At 43.2% G+C, this 19,760-nt stretch overlaps 1 protein-coding gene across 1 annotated transcript in view; it reads left to right on the forward strand.

The window, feature by feature from the left end:
* ATOH8 (atonal bHLH transcription factor 8) overlaps window positions 1-19,760 on the forward strand; it is a 109,543-nt gene that overhangs the window by 50,559 nt on the left and 39,224 nt on the right. Inside the window, exon 3 of the mRNA XM_077477958.1 lies at window positions 1,691-1,882. Within this exon, the coding sequence (XP_077334084.1) occupies window positions 1,691-1,882 (192 nt within the window). The remainder of the gene's footprint in view (window positions 1-1,690; window positions 1,883-19,760) is intronic.

Genomic DNA, 19,760 nt, shown 5'->3' on the forward strand with positions numbered 1-19,760 from the left:
TTTGTTTTGTTTTTTATCTATTGTCGCTCTTTTTTTGTTTATAGTGTAAACAATAAAAACTGGTGATCAAATACCACCAAAAGAAAGCTCTATTTGTGGGGAAAAAAGGATGCAAATTTAGTTTTGGTACAGCGCCAAATGTCCGCACAGTTGTCAGTTAAAGCAACCCAGTGTCAAATTGTAAAAAGTGCTCTGGTCAGGAAGGGGGTAAAATCTTCCAGGGCTGAAGTGGTTAAGGTATTGCTGAAAAATACCGCAGTATGGCCACTAGGTGGTGCTGGCACTCACAGGAAATAAACATATTAGACACATTACGGCTTTGTGAATGCTGGCACATTTGTTTGGTTTATAAATCCCCAAGCCCCCCGTTCACATTGAGTGCGGCTTTAAAATTGTGCGATTTCACCTGAAATCGCACAATTTCAAGGCCGCATCTCAGTGTCACTTCCGGTGCTACTTTAAAGACATCTGTGTGGCTTCATGCACTGATGTCTATTGAAGTCGCACCAAAAATCGCCAAAATGTCCTACTTTTTCAAACCGAGGCGGCACCGCAAAGTCGGTGTCACAACAATTTGAGTGGTGCCACTGCCGGAAATAGGATGCGACTTGTCGTTCGATTTGACCTGTCAAATCGCATGTCGAATTGCTCCAATGTGAACGGGGCTTTAGGCTGCATTCACACCTGAGCGTAGCATTTTCAAGTGTTTTTTACCGCGATTCGCGACGTTTTTTACTGCGATTTGCCGCGATTTTGTGCAGGGCAAAAGGTCACCAATGTTAAAAGAAGAAAAATGAACAAATCTGCTCAATTCGAGCGACAAAAAAGGGTCCGGAACTTGTTTGTGCTTCAGGCGTTCGGCGTCAGGCGACATGGAGTGGAGATGTGAACCATCTCCATTGAGAATAATAGAATTTTTCCCCTCTAGCGTTTTGTAGCTTCAGGCTTTAAGCTACAAAACGCTCAGGTGTGAATGGGGTCTAAGACCCCATTCACACCTGAACGTTTTGTAGCTTGAAGCCTGAAGCTTCAAAACGCTGGAGGGGAAAAAATGTATTATTCTCAATGGAGATGGTTCACATCTCCACTCCATGTCGTCTGAAGCTCAAACAAGTTCCGGACCCTTTTTTGTCGCTCGAATTGAGCAGATTTGGGCGTTTTTCTTTTAACATTGGTGATCTTTTGCCCTGCACAAAATCGCGGTAAAAAACGCAGCGAATCGCGCGATTTTCTGCTTGAAAACGCTACGCTCAGGTGTGAATGCAGCCTTAGGTAGCTATCAACTGTTTAAAAAAAAGACTACACAAAGTGTGCAGAGTAGCGATTTAATTGTAACTGATCCCACAATACTCCACACATGTACAACTTGTTTGCCATCCCAGCAATAATCCCTGAAGTGTGTACTTACTGAAAATACAATATCATACCACACCAGCATTGACCAGCATTGAAGAAAACAGTCTTCAGCTACCCTTGCAATCACTGCTTCTCTCCTGGGGCTGCTGTGAGCAGCACTTTGCGCAGCAGGCAGTTAAAATTAGATTTTGGTGTTTTCTAGCAGCAATTTTTCCCTATGTGTACAGATTGGTTGTTTTAAAATGTTCCAGGTAGTAAATGTAAAAAAAAAAAAAAAAAAGGAACTTGATGCGTTTTATTGCCAGACGTAATGTATCCTCTTCTCCCTTCATAGGTGCCTTGTTATTCCTATGGACAGAAGCTGTCTAAGTTGGCCATCTTGAGAATAGCGTGTAACTATATCCTGTCCCTGGCAAAACTGGCGGACCTGGACTACAGCGCCGATCACAGTAACCTGAGTTTTTCTGAATGTGTAGAGCAATGCACAAGGACATTACAGTCAGAGGGAAGGTCAAAGAAGAGGAAGGTAAGATCAATCTCCATGTCCTTCCAGCTCTTCTCCCCGACAAAGAAGGTGACAATTGTGTATTAATAGGGATCTGATTTCCTCCTCTGAATGTGACGGGACCTTTTTTCTGTAGCAGAAATCATAGAACTTGTTCAGGCTTATCCAGATGAAACAATGCAAAGGGCAAGGTGGTAAGTGCAAAGTGCACTAAGCCTATGTGGTCTAGTTATAAAAAGAAAATCACATAGTAAGTTATCCAGTGAATCTACATGTCAGGGCAGGCGCTGCCACTAGGCAAACTAGGCAGCCGCCTAGGGTGCACTGCTGCCTAGGGCACCCGGCCACTGGTGTTTCTACACTCTCCTCTCTGCAGCAAGCAACAAAGTCTCAGCATCAGCAGGCAGCCGTTGCTACATTCACACATAGTGTCAGAAGTGCAGTGGATGGCGGAGGACTGTGTCTGTGTCTTGACTCCCGAATGTATGAAAGCAAGCAAACATTCTTTGATGGGCACTGGTAGGCTGCATTGATGGGCGTTGGTGAGGCTGCATTGATGGGCGCTGGTGAGGTGAAGCTGCATTGATGGACACTGGTAGGCTGCATTGATGGGCACTGGTAGGCTGCATTAATGGGCGCTGGTGAGGCTGCATTGATGGGTGCTGATGAGGGTGCACTTGATGGACACTTCATTAAAAAGGTGGGGTATACATGGGCAGGGCAAAGGGGTGGAGCCAAGGGGGCGGCAGGTGAGGTTTTGCCTAGGGTGTAAAAAATCCTTGCCCCGGCCCTGCTACATGTACATTCATTTTATGAAATTGAGCAAAAATGAATGTTTAGTCTACTTTCCATTAAGAACGAATGTCCTTTCATTATATGTAGTAGTAAAATACCGTATTATGGCCATTAGAGGGAGCTGAGGAGCATAGGAAATAAGTACACCTTTGTAACAAGACATACAATGTAACAATTCTTGGGAATGCCAGAGGGAATTAGCAAATGTAACAAATTCACACACAACAAATGTACATTCAGATTCACTGAACGAATGGCTACCCCATACTCATTCACATAGGATGGGGGGCTGGGATCTGGGGGCTCCCAGATTCTTATAAGCCCCCTTGCCAGCAGACCCCGACAAGCAAAGGCCAGGGTTGTTGAGAAAGGGCCCTTGTCTTCATCAACATGGGGGCAAGGTGCTTTCTTTGGGTGGGGGGCAGGGCCCCCTTGCCTCAAAGAACCCACCCCCATGTTGAGGGCATGCGGCCTGGTATGGCTCAGGAGGGGGGGCACACGCTCGTCCCCACCCCCTTTCCTGACCGGCCAGGCTGGTTCTCGGATAAAGGTCTGGTATGGATTTTGGGGGGGACCCGCGCCGTTTTTTTGGCATGGGGGTTCCCCTTAAAATCCATACCAGACTGAAGGGCCCGGTATGCCCATGAAGGGGGAACCCATGCCGTTTTTTTTTCTTAAAAAAAAAAATAAAAATTGGCGTGGAGTTCCCCCTAATTATTTGGTAATCAAAGTCGCGTCGCTGCTCATTGAAGTTGTACTTCAAGTTGTGGGGCAAAGTCAGATCCACAGTCGTATGACTGTCTTGCCAAAATTGCGGCCGTGAAATTGCGGCAAAATCGCGCGACTTTGGAGTAGCACAATTGTGAAAGGGCCCTTAAAGTTGTGTTCAGAATGCCACCCTTAAAGACAGCTAAAAGATCTCTAGTGTCACACTGCTGGCTTTGCTAAATGGTGCTGAACGTTGAACTCTGTAGGCATAATGAAATAGGTGGTTCATCAGCCAAAGCTCAAGGACCCCCTAGCCACCTCTGGAGGAACCCCAGGATTCCACAGAACCCTGGTTGAGAATCATCAAAAATATATCTGTTCCGAAAATACGAATGAGTCTGAATATAAAACTCAAGTCTTACGAAATTACGAATAGTTACGAATCAACGGAAATGTCGAAAAAAACAAAACTAAACACATTTTTTTTTGTTGTGCACATGTCTATTGTACATGTTTTTTTTTTTTGTTTTTTTTTCTTTGGTTGGGGGTAAAAGCTGGGTGAAAGTACACTTTAAAAACCAATCATGGCCAATTTCTCCCTTCAAGTTGAAGCCAGTAGTGTTATGGCAGATGTTTTCCTCATCTGTCCTGTGGAAACGCCGTGAATCACGCAGAGACGTTCTGCGGCCGTTTTGGATGGCGATCCAGCGGCCGTCTTGGAGTGACGTTCCCACCAGAAGCCTGTAATTGCAGGTTTATCTTCAGACACACAGCCAAGGCCGAGTATCTGAAGGAAACAGCACTGAGCCTAATTACTGCTCGGCATTCCTTCAGGTTACTGAGCGCACAACCAATTACATGAAATCACCATCAAACCGTGTTAAAAAGGAAGCCGACTGCTCGGCCAGCCTTCCTCTCGGAAAAATAACAGGCCTGAATAAGAAGTGAGTGATTGATGTTTGTGCTCGGAGGATTATGACAAAAGGTGGTTTGTAAACTCTGATTGAACCTCCCCGAGGATTCTGGGATCTGTTGTCACTGCCATTAACAGGATGGCCACGCCGTTATCAGCGAGTATGCCGGGACCCGAGGGGCCATCGTTTATTGTCATCTATTTTTGTTTACTTTTTTTACAATGTCGCGCAGAGAGTAAGCCATGTGCGATGACTGGTATTAAAAGCAGCAGGATGGAGTTGGGGACATATTTATTCCCATTCTTGGATTCATCCCAATTGGTGATGGGCAAAATAATTCATTCATTCAACCAAATCAGCCCGTCAACTCGGTTTCATCCATGGATACAAATCTTTATTAAATACATCATGAGATACAGTACAAACATGATAACGTGTTTCCACTATAGAGCCTTATATATAGTGCTATGAGTAAGGCTCCGTTCACACAGGGGCGACTTGTCCAGGTGACTTAGCCGCCTGACAAGTCGTGCTCCGTTCTGTACTATGGAACCGTTCTAATAGGAGCGACTCAAGTCGCTCCGACTTAGAAAAAAGGTTCCTGTACTACTTTTGGGGCGACTTCAGGCGACTTGCATTGACTTCTATACAGAAGTCGTTTTGCAAGTCGCCGCTGAAGTCGTGTGCAGGTCGCGTCTGTGAGTCGCGCTGCAAGTCGTGCCGCCCCTGTGTGAACCGAGCCTAAGGCTCTATAGAAACGTGTTAGCCTGTTTTTGCTGTATCTCATGGAAAGGCTTGGAGAAGTTCCTCAAGAAGTGGCTTGGAGAAGCTACAAAGTGTCTTCAACATTACAGAACAAGTCCAGTTGAATGTGACTAACTACTACTAGCCAACACAGTGCAGAGCGCCCTCTAATACAGGCTTTCTCAACCTTTTAACCCTAGAGGAACCCCAAAAATAATTTTCACCAAATCATAAGGCTCAATAGAAACAATACTCCTTATATTGGTGGTCAACAGGAAGAATGTCCCCCTTAAAGTGGTGTTTAGAATGCCACCCTTAAAGACCGCTAAAAAGATATTTGGTGTCACGCTGCTGGCTTTGCTAAGTGGTGCTAAACATTGAATTCTGTAGGCACCATCAAATAGGTGGTTCAACAGCCACAGCTCAAGGAACCCCTAGCAACCTCTGGAGGAACCCCAGGGTTCCACAGAACCCTGGTTGACAATGGTTGCTCTAATAGATCTCAAAGCCAGGGGTCTCCAAAGTTTCTGATCAAAGGGCCAGTTTTTTGTCCTTCAGACTTTAGGAGGACCGGACTGTGGCCAGCGGGAGTGGAAATTTTCCTGGCATCAGTTGGAGTAAACATCGCCACATTTGCTATTAGGGGGAGAAATAGTGCCCCATCGGTAGCATCATAGGGAAGGAATAGTGGCCCATTGTTGGTTTTAGATGGCAGAATAGTGTCTCGTATCAGGGGCCGGATAAAGGCAAGCAAAGGGCTGCATCCAGCCCCCCACTGCTCTAAGCAATAGGAACAAATTTAAGGTGATTTCTCTGGCAGACATTTACTAAAAACAGCAGCACTCTGCCTGGAAAAAGGAGAGGTAGCACCATGAGGCTGGATTTGTATGGTTGGTAAAATATATCTTTACATAACTGATGCCGCAGACCTTGTTATGTCGCACATTGGGTTAATTTTGACTGTGACTATATATATATATATATATATATATATATATATATATATATATATATATATATATATATATATATATTAGAGAGCTGGGCTTCTGCAGCCAGCACCTGTATGCATCCAGCATGAGCTACACTATATTATAAAAAGTATTGGGGCACCTGCCTTTACACGCACATGAACTTTTAGCCCTTGTACACACAGTCGGACATTCCGACAATAAAATCCGTTGGATTTTGTCAGACGGATTTTGTCCGAAACTGGTGTTGCCTACACACGGACGGACAAAGTTGTCGGAATATCCGATCGTTCGTAACGTGATGATGTTATTTCGTTACGACGGGACTACGTTCAGGCTAGTAGCCAATAACTTTGGTCTCGTAATTTGATCTGAGCATGCGTGGCACTTTGTCCGAATTCTCTACAAACGATCGAACAAAGTCCGATTGGATCATGTTGTCGGAAAATTTTATAGCACAGCTCTAAAATGTTGTCAGTCGGATATTCCGACGGAAACAGTCCAATGGAGCCCACACACATTTATCAGACAACATGGTCTGATCGGACGTTTTCCGTCAGAATGTTCGACCGTGTGTACAAGGGCTAATGGCATCCCAGTCTTAGACCATAGGGTTCAATATTGAGTTTGCCCACCCTTTGCAGCTATAACAGCTTCAACTCTTCTGGGAAGGCTGTCCACAAGGTTTAGGAGTGTGTCTATGGGAATGTTTGACCATTCTTCTAGAAGGGCATTTTGTGAGGTCAGGCACTGATGTAGGATGAGAAGGCCTGGCTTGCAGTGTCCGCTCTAAAGCCCCATACACACTATCATTTTTTCTGCTGATTTTTTTTCCTTCAGATTTACCAAAACCATGTAATATGAGGTCAAACCTTTAGGAGTTTCAATTTGTATACAATCAGGCAGGCCCTTGCACTACATGGTTTTGATAAACCTGAAGGAAAAAATGAGCATAAAATCTGAAAGAGTGTATGGGGCATAATTCATCCCAAAGGTGTTCTGTCGGGTTGAGGTCAGGACTCTGTGCAGGCCAGTCAAGTTCCTCCACCCCAAACTCGCTCATCCATGTCTTTATAGACCTTGCTTTGTGCACTGGTCCAAATAATTTGGTGGAGGGGGGATTATGATGTGGGGTCGTTTTCAGGGGTTGGGCTTGGCCCCTTAGTTCCAGTGAAGGGAACTCTTAGGACTGGCTAAGTCCAGAGACTGTTCCCTCTGTACAAAGCCTGGTGTTGATTGTCAACACAGAGCTCTGCGCTGTGATTGGACACAGCCAATCAGCAGGTCCTGGCCACTAATCATTGGGGGGAACCTGCTAGCCAAGTCTAGCTATGTTCAATCACAATGGGGGGGGGGGGACACATGGGCACAAAGGTAAGCTCATTATGGTGCCTGTACGAGCCGCCCTGCTGCAGTATATGTACTGTGGTGGGTCGGCAAGTGGATATACAGTAGAATTCAATCCTTGAGTTCATCTCTAAAGATTATCCCATATTGCTCATGGAGCATTGCCAGTTAGAAAAGTGGTGGGGCCTGTATGAAAGGAGATGTGTCTAACGCCATGACCTGTATCTCCAACTGTGTATATCAAAACATTATAGAGAAGACCTTAGAGAGCCATCTCCAGCCATCTAATAGTGACCCCAACACAGGAGTATGAATTACAGTCTCGCATTTCACAGGCCGCTGCCCCTGGACTAGACTAAGGATCTAACCAGCTGAGCCTTCCCTCCGCTTAATGATTTTCATGCTGGGGACCACATGCAGGAGAAAGCTTACATCCAAAAAATAATAATACAGTTGCAAGTGCTGTGGTGCCAGAAGACCTAACATTAATTTGTTGGTCTGTAAGTTATAGAACAGCTGCCGGGTCTGGGGAATGTTGGCTTTTATCTGAAGGGACATCGTAAGATTACAAAAAAAAAAGAAAATACATAAAATGTAAAATTTAGTTACAACAGAGTTTGTTTTACCATATGTTTGTGTCTGCTTTAATAAGAAGCTAGACTTGCTGGTATATCAACCATGTACTATACGTATGTCTGATCTTATAACTATATATACAATATACCAATCATAGTTTACTTCCTATCAGTACATAGATCATAATGGCTTGGAAGAGCTTTCACAAAGTATATGTACAGTGCCTTGCGAAAGTATTCGGCCCCCTTGAACTTTTCAACCTTTTGCCACATTTCAGGCTTCAAACATAAAGATATAAAATTTTTATTTTTTGTGAAGAATCACCAACAAGTGGGACACAATTGTGAAGTGGAACGAAATCTATTGGATATTTTAAACTTTTTTAGCAAATAAAAAACTGAAAAGTGGTGCGTGCAAAATTATTCGGCCCCTTTACTTTCAGTGCAGCAAACTCACTCCAGAAGTTCAGCGAGGATCTCTGAATGATCCAATGTTGTCCTAAATGACTGATGGTGATAAATAGAATCCACCTGTGTGTAATCAAGTCTCTGTATAAATGCACCTGCTCTGTGATAGTCTCAGGGTTCTGTTGAAAGCGTAGAAAGCATCATGAAGACCAAGGAACACACCAGGCAGGTCCGTAATACTGTTGTGGAGAAGTTTAAAGCCAGATTTGGATACAAAAAGATTTCCCAAGCTTTAAACATCCCAAGGAGCACTGTGCAAGCGATCATTTTGAAATGGAAGGAGTATCAGACCACCGCAAATCTACCAAGACCTGGCTGTCCCTCTAAACTTTCAGCTCAGACAAGGAGAAGACTGATCAGAGATGCAGCCAAGAGGCCCATGATCACTCTGGATGAACTGCAGAGAACTACAGCTGAGGTGGGAGAGTCTGTCCATAGGACAACAATCAGTCGTACACTGCACAAATCTGGCCTTTATGGAAGAGTGGCAAGAAGAAGCCATTTCTCAAAGATATCCATAAAAAGTCTCGCCACAAGCCACCCGGGAGACACACCAAACATGTGGAAGAAGGTGCTCTGGTCAGATGAAACCAAAATCAAACTTTTTGCCCACAATGCAAAACGATATATGTTTGGCGTAAAAGCAACACAGCTCATCACCCTCAACACACCATCCCCACTGTCAAACATGGTGGTGGCAGCATCATGGTTTGGGCCGGCTTTTCTTCAGCAGGGACTGGGAAGATGGTTAAAATTGAGGGGAAGATGGATGCAGCCAAATACAGGACCATTCTGGATGAAAACCTGTTGGAGTCTGCAAAAGACCTGAAACTGGGATGGAGATTTATCTTCCAACAAGACAATGATCCCAAACATACAGCAAAATCTACAAAGGAATGGTTCACAAATAAACGTATCCAGGTGTTAGAATGGCCAAGTCAAAGTCCAGACCTGAATCCAACTGAGAATCTGTGGAAAGAGCTGAAAACTGCTGTTCACAAATGCTCTCCATCCAACCTCACTGAGCTCGAGCTGTTTTGCAAGGAAAAATGGGCAAGAATTTCAGTCTCTCAATGTGCAAAACTGATAGAGACATACCCCAAGCGACTTGCAGCTGTAATCGCAGCAAAAGGTGGCTCTACAAAGTATTAACGCAAGGGGGCCGAATAATTTTGCACGCCCCACTTTTCATTTTTTTATTAGTTAAAAAAGTTTTTAAAATATCCAATAGATTTCGTTCCACTTCACAATTGTGTCCCACTTGTTGGTGATTCTTCACAAAAAAATAAAAATGTTATATCTTTATGTTTGAAGCCTGAAATGTGACAAAAGGTTGAAAAGTTCAAGGGGGCCGAATACTTTCGCAAGGCACTGTAAAGCCTAATGGCACGTACACACGGCCGGACTGTTCTTCCGGACTGAACTCCGAAGGACTTTTCGACCAGAATTCCTCCGAAACAGACTTGGCCACACACAGTCACACCAAAGTCCGACGGATTCGACCATGATGACGTACGACCGGACTAGAATAAGGAAGTTCATAGCCAGTAGCCAATAGCTGCCTTCGCTTCGGTTTTCGTCCATCGGACTAGCACACAGACGGATGGATTTTTCGACCAGACTCGAGTCCGTCGGAAAGATATGAAACATGTTCTAAATCTAAAGTCCGTCTGATTTTTCGACAGCAAAGGTCCGATGAAGCCCACACCGAATTGTCCGCCGGTTCTGTTGGACCTTTGCTGTCAAAGTCTGGCCACGTGTACACAGCATTACAGTGAACTGCTCTTATTTACAGCCTTGCCATTTCTTATACTGGACTACAGAACAATTCCCCTCTAGTGTAATGGGACCAGGTTTATTTGTACATTAGGTCCTTCCTGATGGCTTTGGTTAGATCTATACTGCCAACAAGGACCAGAGGCTATTGCCGGCAATGGCACCATCCGAATCGGAGCGACTCTGACTTTGCGTCACCACACCAATTCTCAAAAGTAGTTTCTGTACTACTTTTGGCAACTTTGGGATGCAATTTGTATAGACATCTGTGTAGGAACCCACACAGATGTCTCTGAAATCGCTCCCGAAGTTGAACTGACATGCGGGTCTGAAAACGTTCCGAGTTGAGCTGAACTCAAAGGGACTCCGTAGAACCCCAGCTCATTAATTTTAATTATAAATATATAAAATTATTATTTTTTTTTGTTAATTTGTTGTTATCACAGGCAGCCATTTACTGTAGTCAGATTAGTGATGATGAATTCTGATTGGTTGTTCTGGGCTGCTATCCTTGCTATAGGAAACAGTCCCCAGAGACAGAGCTTTGCATCTGGAATTGTACCGCTGTACAGGCTGAGCCGGCAGCTGCTGCAGCCATACTGCTGCTTCCTCATGCTGTATTGTGCAAGGTGCCGTTCTTCCGTAAAGGGAATTCTTGTCGTACCATCATGATTGAGACATTTCCTTTCACAGATATCTTCAGGCATTTGTATTGAAAGTACTAATCAAGAGCCTGCCTGTGTGTGGGAATGTCAGTAAACTCATATCTGAAGAGTGCCAATCAGTCCTCACAAGTTACTAGACCACCATGAATGATTCACCAAACCTGGAGCTAATAAAAATCGATTGAGCATGGATGGGAAAATACTCCAATTTATACAGTTGGTCATTAAATCTAGGAGATGAGGATTAAACTGCAATACCTACTTTACTCCTTGCTTCAGCAGACCCCCCCCCCCCCCATCTGCGCAACCCCTCCCCCAAAGCCATTTCTATAAGATGCTCTGGACAGTGGTTACACAATGATGTCATCAAGTGCCATGCAAGACCAATAGACTGGTCCCTGCAGAGTCTTTTCCACCCAAGCTCCAACAGTCCTGATATCCTGATGCCATGAAGGGTCCATAGCCTGGGTCCTTTGGCCAGGAACTTGTCTTGCATACAAACGGCAAGGAATTGTCGGCCAACAAACACGAACGTAGTGGCGTACTACGTGATTTTGCATCTCTTTAGCGCCACCTTTTGGGCTATTTCTGCTAATTTTGTGTTAGTAGAAGTTTGTTGAGTGTTGATTCGCGCTTTTCATTTCATGCTTTTCAGTTCGTCTCTGAACGGCCGTTTGTCAACCAAACATGTTGTGGAGGAGATAACGTGTTATTTATTATTGGCCTTGGAGTTATTGCTTTGACCCAAGTCCAGTACAGGAACAGGAGGAGCAGGATTTCTTGGACCAAAAATTGGTTGCTTTATTAATCGTGACCAATTATGTCATATGCCTTTGCTGCGGGAGCTCCGTGAGAATAATAGGAATGATTTTTGGAATTATCTCCAGATGACAGATGCCTGCTTTCACCAACTCTTGGCATTGTTGACCCCCTATATTAAGAAGCAGGACACATGCATGAGGCTTTTATTTTATCCGCGGGTGTTTTTTTTTTATGCGTTTTTAAATGCATTTTAAAGGGGAGGAGTGTTTTTGGCCCTGTTTTAAGCATGCACCAAAATAGCAGCAAACAGTACTTTTAAAATGGCAAACGCCAGTGTGTTTTTGATGCGTTTTCAATGCACTTTAATGGAAAGGCGCGTTTTTGGTGTGGCTTTAAACACGCACAGAAAAAAACAGCAAGCAGGACTTTTAAAGAGGAAGTAAACTTCCTTTACTGACTTGTACTTATAGCTAAATCTATAATAAGGCGTATCCATAGGTAGTGTAAATATCTCCTAAACATGCAGCCAGTGACATTTCTGGTGAATGCCACCCGTGCCTTTCCTTCCGAGCTCTGTGCTGTGAACGCCGGCTCCCGTGTGCATGACGTCATCGCGGCTCCGGTCAGTCACAGAGCTGGAGCCCATGAACCCAGAAGCAAGCCAGGTGAAGATGGGAGCCCCAGCAGCGCTGACATTGTGGCGCTGGAACAGCTTTGTTTTAAGGTAAGTTTCACATAATGTGCTAGTATGAGATGCGCAAACTAGCACATTGAGAGTTTACCTTGCAGGGGAGGTGTGTTTTTGGTGCGACTTTAAACACACAACAAAAAAAGTAGAGAGCAGGAATTTTTAAAACGGCAACTGCCGGTGTATTTTTGATGCATTTTCAATGGGGTGGTGCATTTTTGTTGCGGCTTTAAATGCACCAAAAAAAGCAGCAAGCAGGACTTTAAAATCTGCAATCGCCAGTGTTTTTTTTTTATGCATTTTTAATGGGGAGGCGTGTTTTTGGTGCAGCTTTAATCAAACACCAAAAAAAAGCAGCAAGCAGGACTTTTAAAACTGCAACTTCCGTTTTTTTTTTTAAAGCACTTTCAGTGGGGAGGTGCGTTTTTGGTTTGGCTTTAAACGCACCAAAAAAAGCAGCAATCAGGACAAATCTGTAACCGCTGTTTTTTTGTTTGTTTTTTTATGCATTTTTAATGGGGAGGTGCGTTTTTGGTGGGGCTTTAATCACGCCCCAAAAAAGGCAGCAAGCAGGACTTTTAAAACTGCTATAAAATCTGCAACAGCTGGTGTTTTTTTATGCATTTTCAATGGGGAGGTGCATTTTTTTTTTTTTTTTTTTTTTATGTGGCTTTAAACATGCACCAAAAAAAGCAGCAAGCAGCACTTTTCAAACTGCAACCGCTAGTGTTTTTTTAATGCCTTTTCAATGGGGAGGTGCGTTTTTGGTTCAGCTTTAAACTCACCAAAAAAAAGCAGCAATCAGGACTTTAAAATCTGCTGGTGTGAAATGTTTCATAGAATTATTATTATTATTATTAGTATTATTATTACAGAGGATTTACATATATAGCGCAGACATTAGCGCTTTACAACATATTTAAAGGGATGCATTCTTCTTCTGCTTTTTTAACTGAAATCTGATCAAAAGCTGTGTCAAAGATTTCACACGATTTATTATTATTATTATTAAAAAAGGGGGGGAGAACACTGCGCTATAGTTTGTGAAGAAATGGCCACAACAGCCACAACAGCAGCCAACACCAAAAACAAACAAAGTTCAACAGGTAAAATAATAAAAACGGTGTAGCGCTTCAATAATAATAAATGTGTTAAACATAAATTATAAAGGTAATAATAAAAATCGCAAAGATATAAGTGCTTAGAAATAAAAGTCCAACATTAGGCGCTCATTCCACTATGTTGCTGGCATAGGAGTAACCAAACCGTCACAAGGGAGGAAAATGGTGCACTAGGCGAGATGTATCCATGTGGGTCTACTTGATTGAAAACATCAGAGAAAAGTAGATAAATACTTCTTACCGGAACAGTTGGACCCACACAGTCATATGACGGTTGGATCTAAAGGGCTTGAGGTCACAGTCTGGGACCAAGGAGTATGAGGAGAGAGGTCTGTTGAGCTGATAGAAGAGCTCCAGGCAGTTGAAGGCTCGATGTTGGATCCTTTCAGATGGAACGTCAAAGTAATCAAGCTCGAACGCAGCCCGTTATACCAATACTCCAACCTCCCCCGGATGGGGAGGGGGGTGTTGTGAAGTATTAAACCAAAAAAATGGAGAAAAAGAAAGAAAGGCTCCACATGGTGCGGGTCAAACGATATAAAAAATATTGGTTTATTGAAGTCAAAAGGTAATTAATGACTTGGTGATCACATAAAAAGCAAAATAAAGTTAAAAGCAATGTGGGGTGCCAACAGCTCGCCCGACGCGTTTCGACATAGGTGTCTTCAACTGGGGCATGTTGGGACCCACCACATTGCTGACAAATATATAGAGAATGAGACAGAGGTTCCACCTAACAGGAGGCGGGGAATCCGATCACAGACAACCTCTTAAAGCTACAGTGAACAGTTTAGTCAAATCAGAGTATACTTATTCAGACAGTATAAACAAATACAAATAACATCTAAAAATGTCACTCATACAAACTATTAGATGGGTATTGGTAACAATAAAATCTAAAAAATATGTGAAAGATATGCCACCATGCTCACGTGTGAGTAGCACTACATAGATTATATTGTTCATAGCCTGATCGGGTATATAGATGCAGGAAGGTTCAATTCACTTATAAAGCTTATACAGAGAACACATCCAGCACCAATGCAGAAAGGTCAGACATGCGTTGTTAATTGTACATGAATTGCATTGTACCTTCACCTGAAACTGCCTGTTTACATTTGCATTATTCATAGCCTCATTAGACTCATAAGATACAGGGAGGTTCAATGCACATATAAAACGTATATAAAGAGCGCATCCAGTTCCAAAACATAAAATCGGACATGCATTACCAATTATACATAGGCTGAGTTTTACTCCCCCATATACAAACTGATTTATTTGTATTATGTCCTAAATAGAGCTGTTGAAGTCTCAGTAATAATGTCCAATAGAGATCTGTCATTATATAATGTAGATATCTCTTACTTGTTGTGCTGGCAGTGTATAACCTGGAAATATGCATGAGTAACCATAGTGACAATTCGTACGTGATGATCAGTCTTTTTAAAATTAGATCAGATGATCTAAGGTGTCATGACGTGCAATGACACAGGGAGGGCTACACCAACCACTCAGTGTGTATGTCATGTGACTAAATGTGGGAGTGATTAGAACAGGCTCACATCAATGGAGTGGGGGCGTGTAGTGTTTGCACATCATTATGCAGGAATGTAGGGAGGAGGTAACATTCAAAATTTGGCGCCAATTTCTCCTTGGTGTGCGCTCCACGCTGTGGATCAAAACAAACAGCGTGAGCGCATATCAAGTGCATGACGACGAAGTGGGGCGTGTATGTGTAAACGTCCTGTATTGCGTGGTTATGCGGAGATGCAAAGGGGGCGTGTAGACGTGAACGTCACGCTCTACATCTCTCCACAGGAGTGTAGAGGAGGTGGAGACATCTGAACATGGCGCCGTTTTCGCGCATGGTGAGCGTCACACGCCACGGGGCGTGGCCGACAGTGAAAGGGCCAATCCGAGGGTGCGTCACTCCGCACATGCGTCACGGCTAATGACGTAATTACGTCCTGACATGCGCAGTGATGGATCGAGGGCAAATGAAGCAAGATCATCACAGGGAATATAAAGAATGTGACAACATCACGTCACGTCCAATACTAAACCCGACGTAACCATGACAACCACGGAAACGTTATAGCATTTGAGATCGAAAAGATACCGCAAGTAAAGGGACGCACATACCGAAATAAAACAGAAAAAATATATTTAAAAAGAAAAACGAATATCACTCCATAATTAGACTGTACATCTTACTCAGGAGATTTTTACAACTAATAAGGAAAAGGTCATGTGTAATAATGAAGATGATGTGAAATATGAAGAATAGTGGCATGGGTCAAATGTAGTGCGCACAAATTACGCACATACTCACCTAAATAGATATTTTAAAGTACCTAAAACCCGGGAGTGAGCTTAAATAAGGTGAACATGGCATATTCGCTACTAATGCCAAAGTGAAAATAAACATTGGTGTAAAGTGAATATGTGAAGGGATATCTGTCCCCAATCACACATGGTCTAGAAAAATGCATAATAATAAATGCATATATCCAGATTCCGGCAAGGGACAGTAATTTGAGAAGTGAATATGTGAAAAGGAAGAATATGCTGGAAATACGAGGTGTATAAGGAATTTGAACATAGTGTCATGGGAATGAAATAAAAAAGTATAATTAGAGTGACCTAAAAATAAATATTGGGTATATTGGTGTATAAAGACCAGAAGAGGAAAATAGAGAAATAATGAAGAAATAAGACCAATCCATAACAGAAATAATATGGGGCACTAATGGTCCGTAATAAGATAGATTAAGCCTGATTAATAAAGCTGTTGATGTCCCAGTCTGTATTCATGCCGAAGGGGGAGTAGCACCTCAATTCATAAATCCAGAATGTCTCGAGGCGCGAAACCCCCCTCAGGCATGAATCGCCTCTCCAGCCTGGGACAAATTTGTCAATGACTTGAAAGCGGGTGCCCGTGGGGTCTCTATTGTGCTTTTCAAGGTAATGTCTCGGAACCGGGTGTTTATCACACCCTTTTTTGATTTTACTAAGATGTTCGTTGACTCTAATGGAGAAATTGCGAATAGTGCGACCAACATACTGTTGGTTGCAGGGGCAAGTAATCAGATAGACAATGTATCTGGTGACACAAGTAGTGAAGTGTTTCATAAGGTATCTACGTGCAGTGGTTGAGGATGTGAAGGAGTCACTTTTCCCCTTGCCCAGCATATTATGAAGGCAGACGTTACATTTTCTGCAGGGAAAGTAACCCTTACTCTGTGGGAAAAATTGTATCGATTTGGGGATATCTATTACATTAGGAGCAATATCATTTTGTATAGATCGGGCTCCCCTGTAGATGGTTCCAGCTTTGTCTGGAATAATCCCACCCAAGACTTTATCGCTTTGTAGTACCTTCCAGTGCCTATTAATAATTTTCTTTATGTCGTTGTGTTGTGTAGAAAAAGTTGTGAAAAAGGACCATTTATATTTATCACTTGTTCCTGCTTTGACTTTTTTTTGTGTGAGAGATCCCCTGTCAGTATGTAGAGCTGCTTGAATTTCAACATCAAGGGTGCGTAGATCATAACCCTTGTCCTGGAACCTCTTGCGAATGGTATAGGATTGGGATATATAATCACTGACATTCGTACAGTTGCGCCTGAGCCTGAGAAACTGACTGCGTGGGATGGAATTTAGCCATTGGCGATGATGGCAGCTGTCAACGGGAATATAGCCATTCCGATCCGTTGGTTTGAAGAAAGTCTTCAGGACCAGGCGTTTCTGTACTACCATGACCTCTAAGTCGAGAAAATGGATGTTAGTTGTGCTGGCCTCAAAGGTCAGTTGAATGCCACGGTCATTGGCGTTAAGGGTTGCCATGAAGGAGTCAAGAGAAGTCCGGCTACCCTTCCATAGGAGGAGGATGTCGTCTATATACCTAGCCCACAGTACCAATTCAGGCCTGTTAAGGGCATAGACGACATCCTCCTCCCATTGGGCCATGAACAAATTGGCCAGGCTGGGTGCATATTTGGCCCCCATGGCAACCCCTCTGTTCTGGGTATAAAAAGTGCCCTGGAACCAGAAGTAGTTGTGAGACATAGCGAACTCTAATAGTTGCATAAGGAAATTCCTCTGTATCACAGAAAGTGTGGAATCCCTGGAGAGGAACAGTTCAGCAGCTCTCAGACCTAAATCCTGTGGGATACAAGTATATAGTGCAGAAACATCTGCTGTGACTAGAATGAGATCGTCATGATACTCTATATTTTCAAGTAGTCGGATTGTATCACCTGTGTCCTGTAAGTAGGAAGGTATATTCCTTACTAGGGGCTGTAAATAGGAATCTATGTATTTCCCTATTCGCGAGGTGATGGAATTTATACCGCTCACAATAGGGCGGCCAGGTGGATTCACAGAGTCCTTGTGTATCTTAGGGAGTTGGTATATTGTCGGAATGCGTGGAGCCAGTGGGATCAAAAATTCTCTTTCTTTCTTATTTAGAATACTCAGAGAAAAACCTTCGTCTAGGATCTGTATGAGTGCTTTTTTGTATTTGAGGGTAGGGTCCCCTGGTAGGGGGCTATAGGTGGTGACATCGCTCAATAATCTGTTCATTTCCCCTATGTAGCGAGATTTATCTAAAACCACTATGCCCCCACCCTTGTCTGCAGGACGGATGATGAGATTTTTCCTTTCACATAAAGATTTAAGACCCTGTGCTATAGAAGGGTCATGGTGTGTCCTTTTTATGGGTAGCTTGTCTAAATCATTTAAAACAAGATTTTTAAAAACATTGATAGATGGAGGTAAAATACCTGGGTTGAACAAGGATGGATTGCTCAAACCAGAATGTCTAACTGTTGTGGAGTTAGAGATCTTATTAGTTGTACTTGGGAGAGACAAAAAGTGTCTCTGAATATGTAACTTACGGATGAACTTGTGCACATCAATAAATGTGTTAAATTTGTTAAGTTTTCTGGGTGGGACGAATTTAAGACCCTTATCTAGAATACATTTTTCACTCGCTGATAATGTTGCTGTGCTTAAATTAAAAATGCCCGCGCCTACTGTGTCCTTTTTCTTTTTATGCTGGATGCGCCTCCCCCCTCTGGTGCCTCGTTTGGTTTTTGGTTTCCTCCACGTGTGGGGGAATCCCTGTGAAAATCCTGATGATGAGGGGGCCCTGGTGGGTAGTTACGGTTATATGGGGGTCTGAATGGAGGCTCATCATTGTAAGTCATGTAAGGGGGAGGGTCACGTTGGAAATGGTGATCCTCATCTCTGAGGGGTAGGTAACGATTGTAGGTACGAATAGGAGTGCTATGTGGGTAATCTTCCCTACTATGACTATAATTGTCATCCCTCCGAGTTCTACTGTGTTCACGGGGAGTGTGTTGGTAGCCACCATTGTTATTTCCATGGTGCCTATCTGGGCCGTGATTCTGATTATTTCTACCTTTACCCTTATACCGGGGTTTGGAGCCTTTCCCCTGGTGATTGGGGTATTGGACTTGGGCAGGGGATCTGCATACATAGTCATTTGTTCTGGGAGGTCCACTAGACCTAGGCGGGGGTGGAGGAGGTTCATATATTAACCTTCTTTCCGTCTCCATAGCCTCAGGTTGCATAATGTCTGATGCTGGATCATTACCTGGTTCTAAACCAATTTTTTTCTGCCAATTAAAAACAGCATTGGATTTATAATCGTTAACATCACGATTATACTTTTTTTGTTTTTTAATACGTTGATCTTTTTCCTCTTTCTCCAGATGGTTTCTTAGATTGGAGGATAACGTATTGTACTCTGGTGTGCCCAATGCTGGTGTAAGTTTTTCTTTGATATCTTTGATTTCTTTGTCAATGAGGGGTAACCTAGCCTGTTTCTTATCTATCAAGAAATTTAACAGTTTAATACCCATATCATTGAAAAAGATGAACCAGGCATCAAACTCAACCTCTCCTTGTTGGGGATGTATGTCCCAACGTAAACCCCGAGGGACCATTTTCTCTTTAATATATTGTCTCAAGAAGGCGATGTCCCATTGAATGTGAACTTCTGAGACCATCATGTTCTTGAGTCTGGTAAAGAGACCACCAACTTCAGTATTAGTGGAGTTAGGTGTAAACACACCTTCAGTGTTGAAAGATCTAGAGGTCCTATATTCAAAGATATCCATTAGCTGCGTTCGAGCTTGATTACTTTGACGTTCCATCTGAAAGGATCCAACATCGAGCCTTCAACTGCCTGGAGCTCTTCTATCAGCTCAACAGACCTCTCTCCTCATACTCCTTGGTCCCAGACTGTGACCTCAAGCCCTTTAGATCCAACCGTCATATGACTGTGTGGGTCCAACTGTTCCGGTAAGAAGTATTTATCTACTTTTCTCTGATGT

This window comes from Lithobates pipiens, unplaced genomic scaffold (assembly GCF_037356315.1).
Source record: "Lithobates pipiens isolate NorthernLeopardFrog02 unplaced genomic scaffold, aLitPip1_a1.2 Scaffold_13, whole genome shotgun sequence".
NCBI classification, from domain to species: domain Eukaryota; kingdom Metazoa; phylum Chordata; class Amphibia; order Anura; family Ranidae; genus Lithobates; species Lithobates pipiens.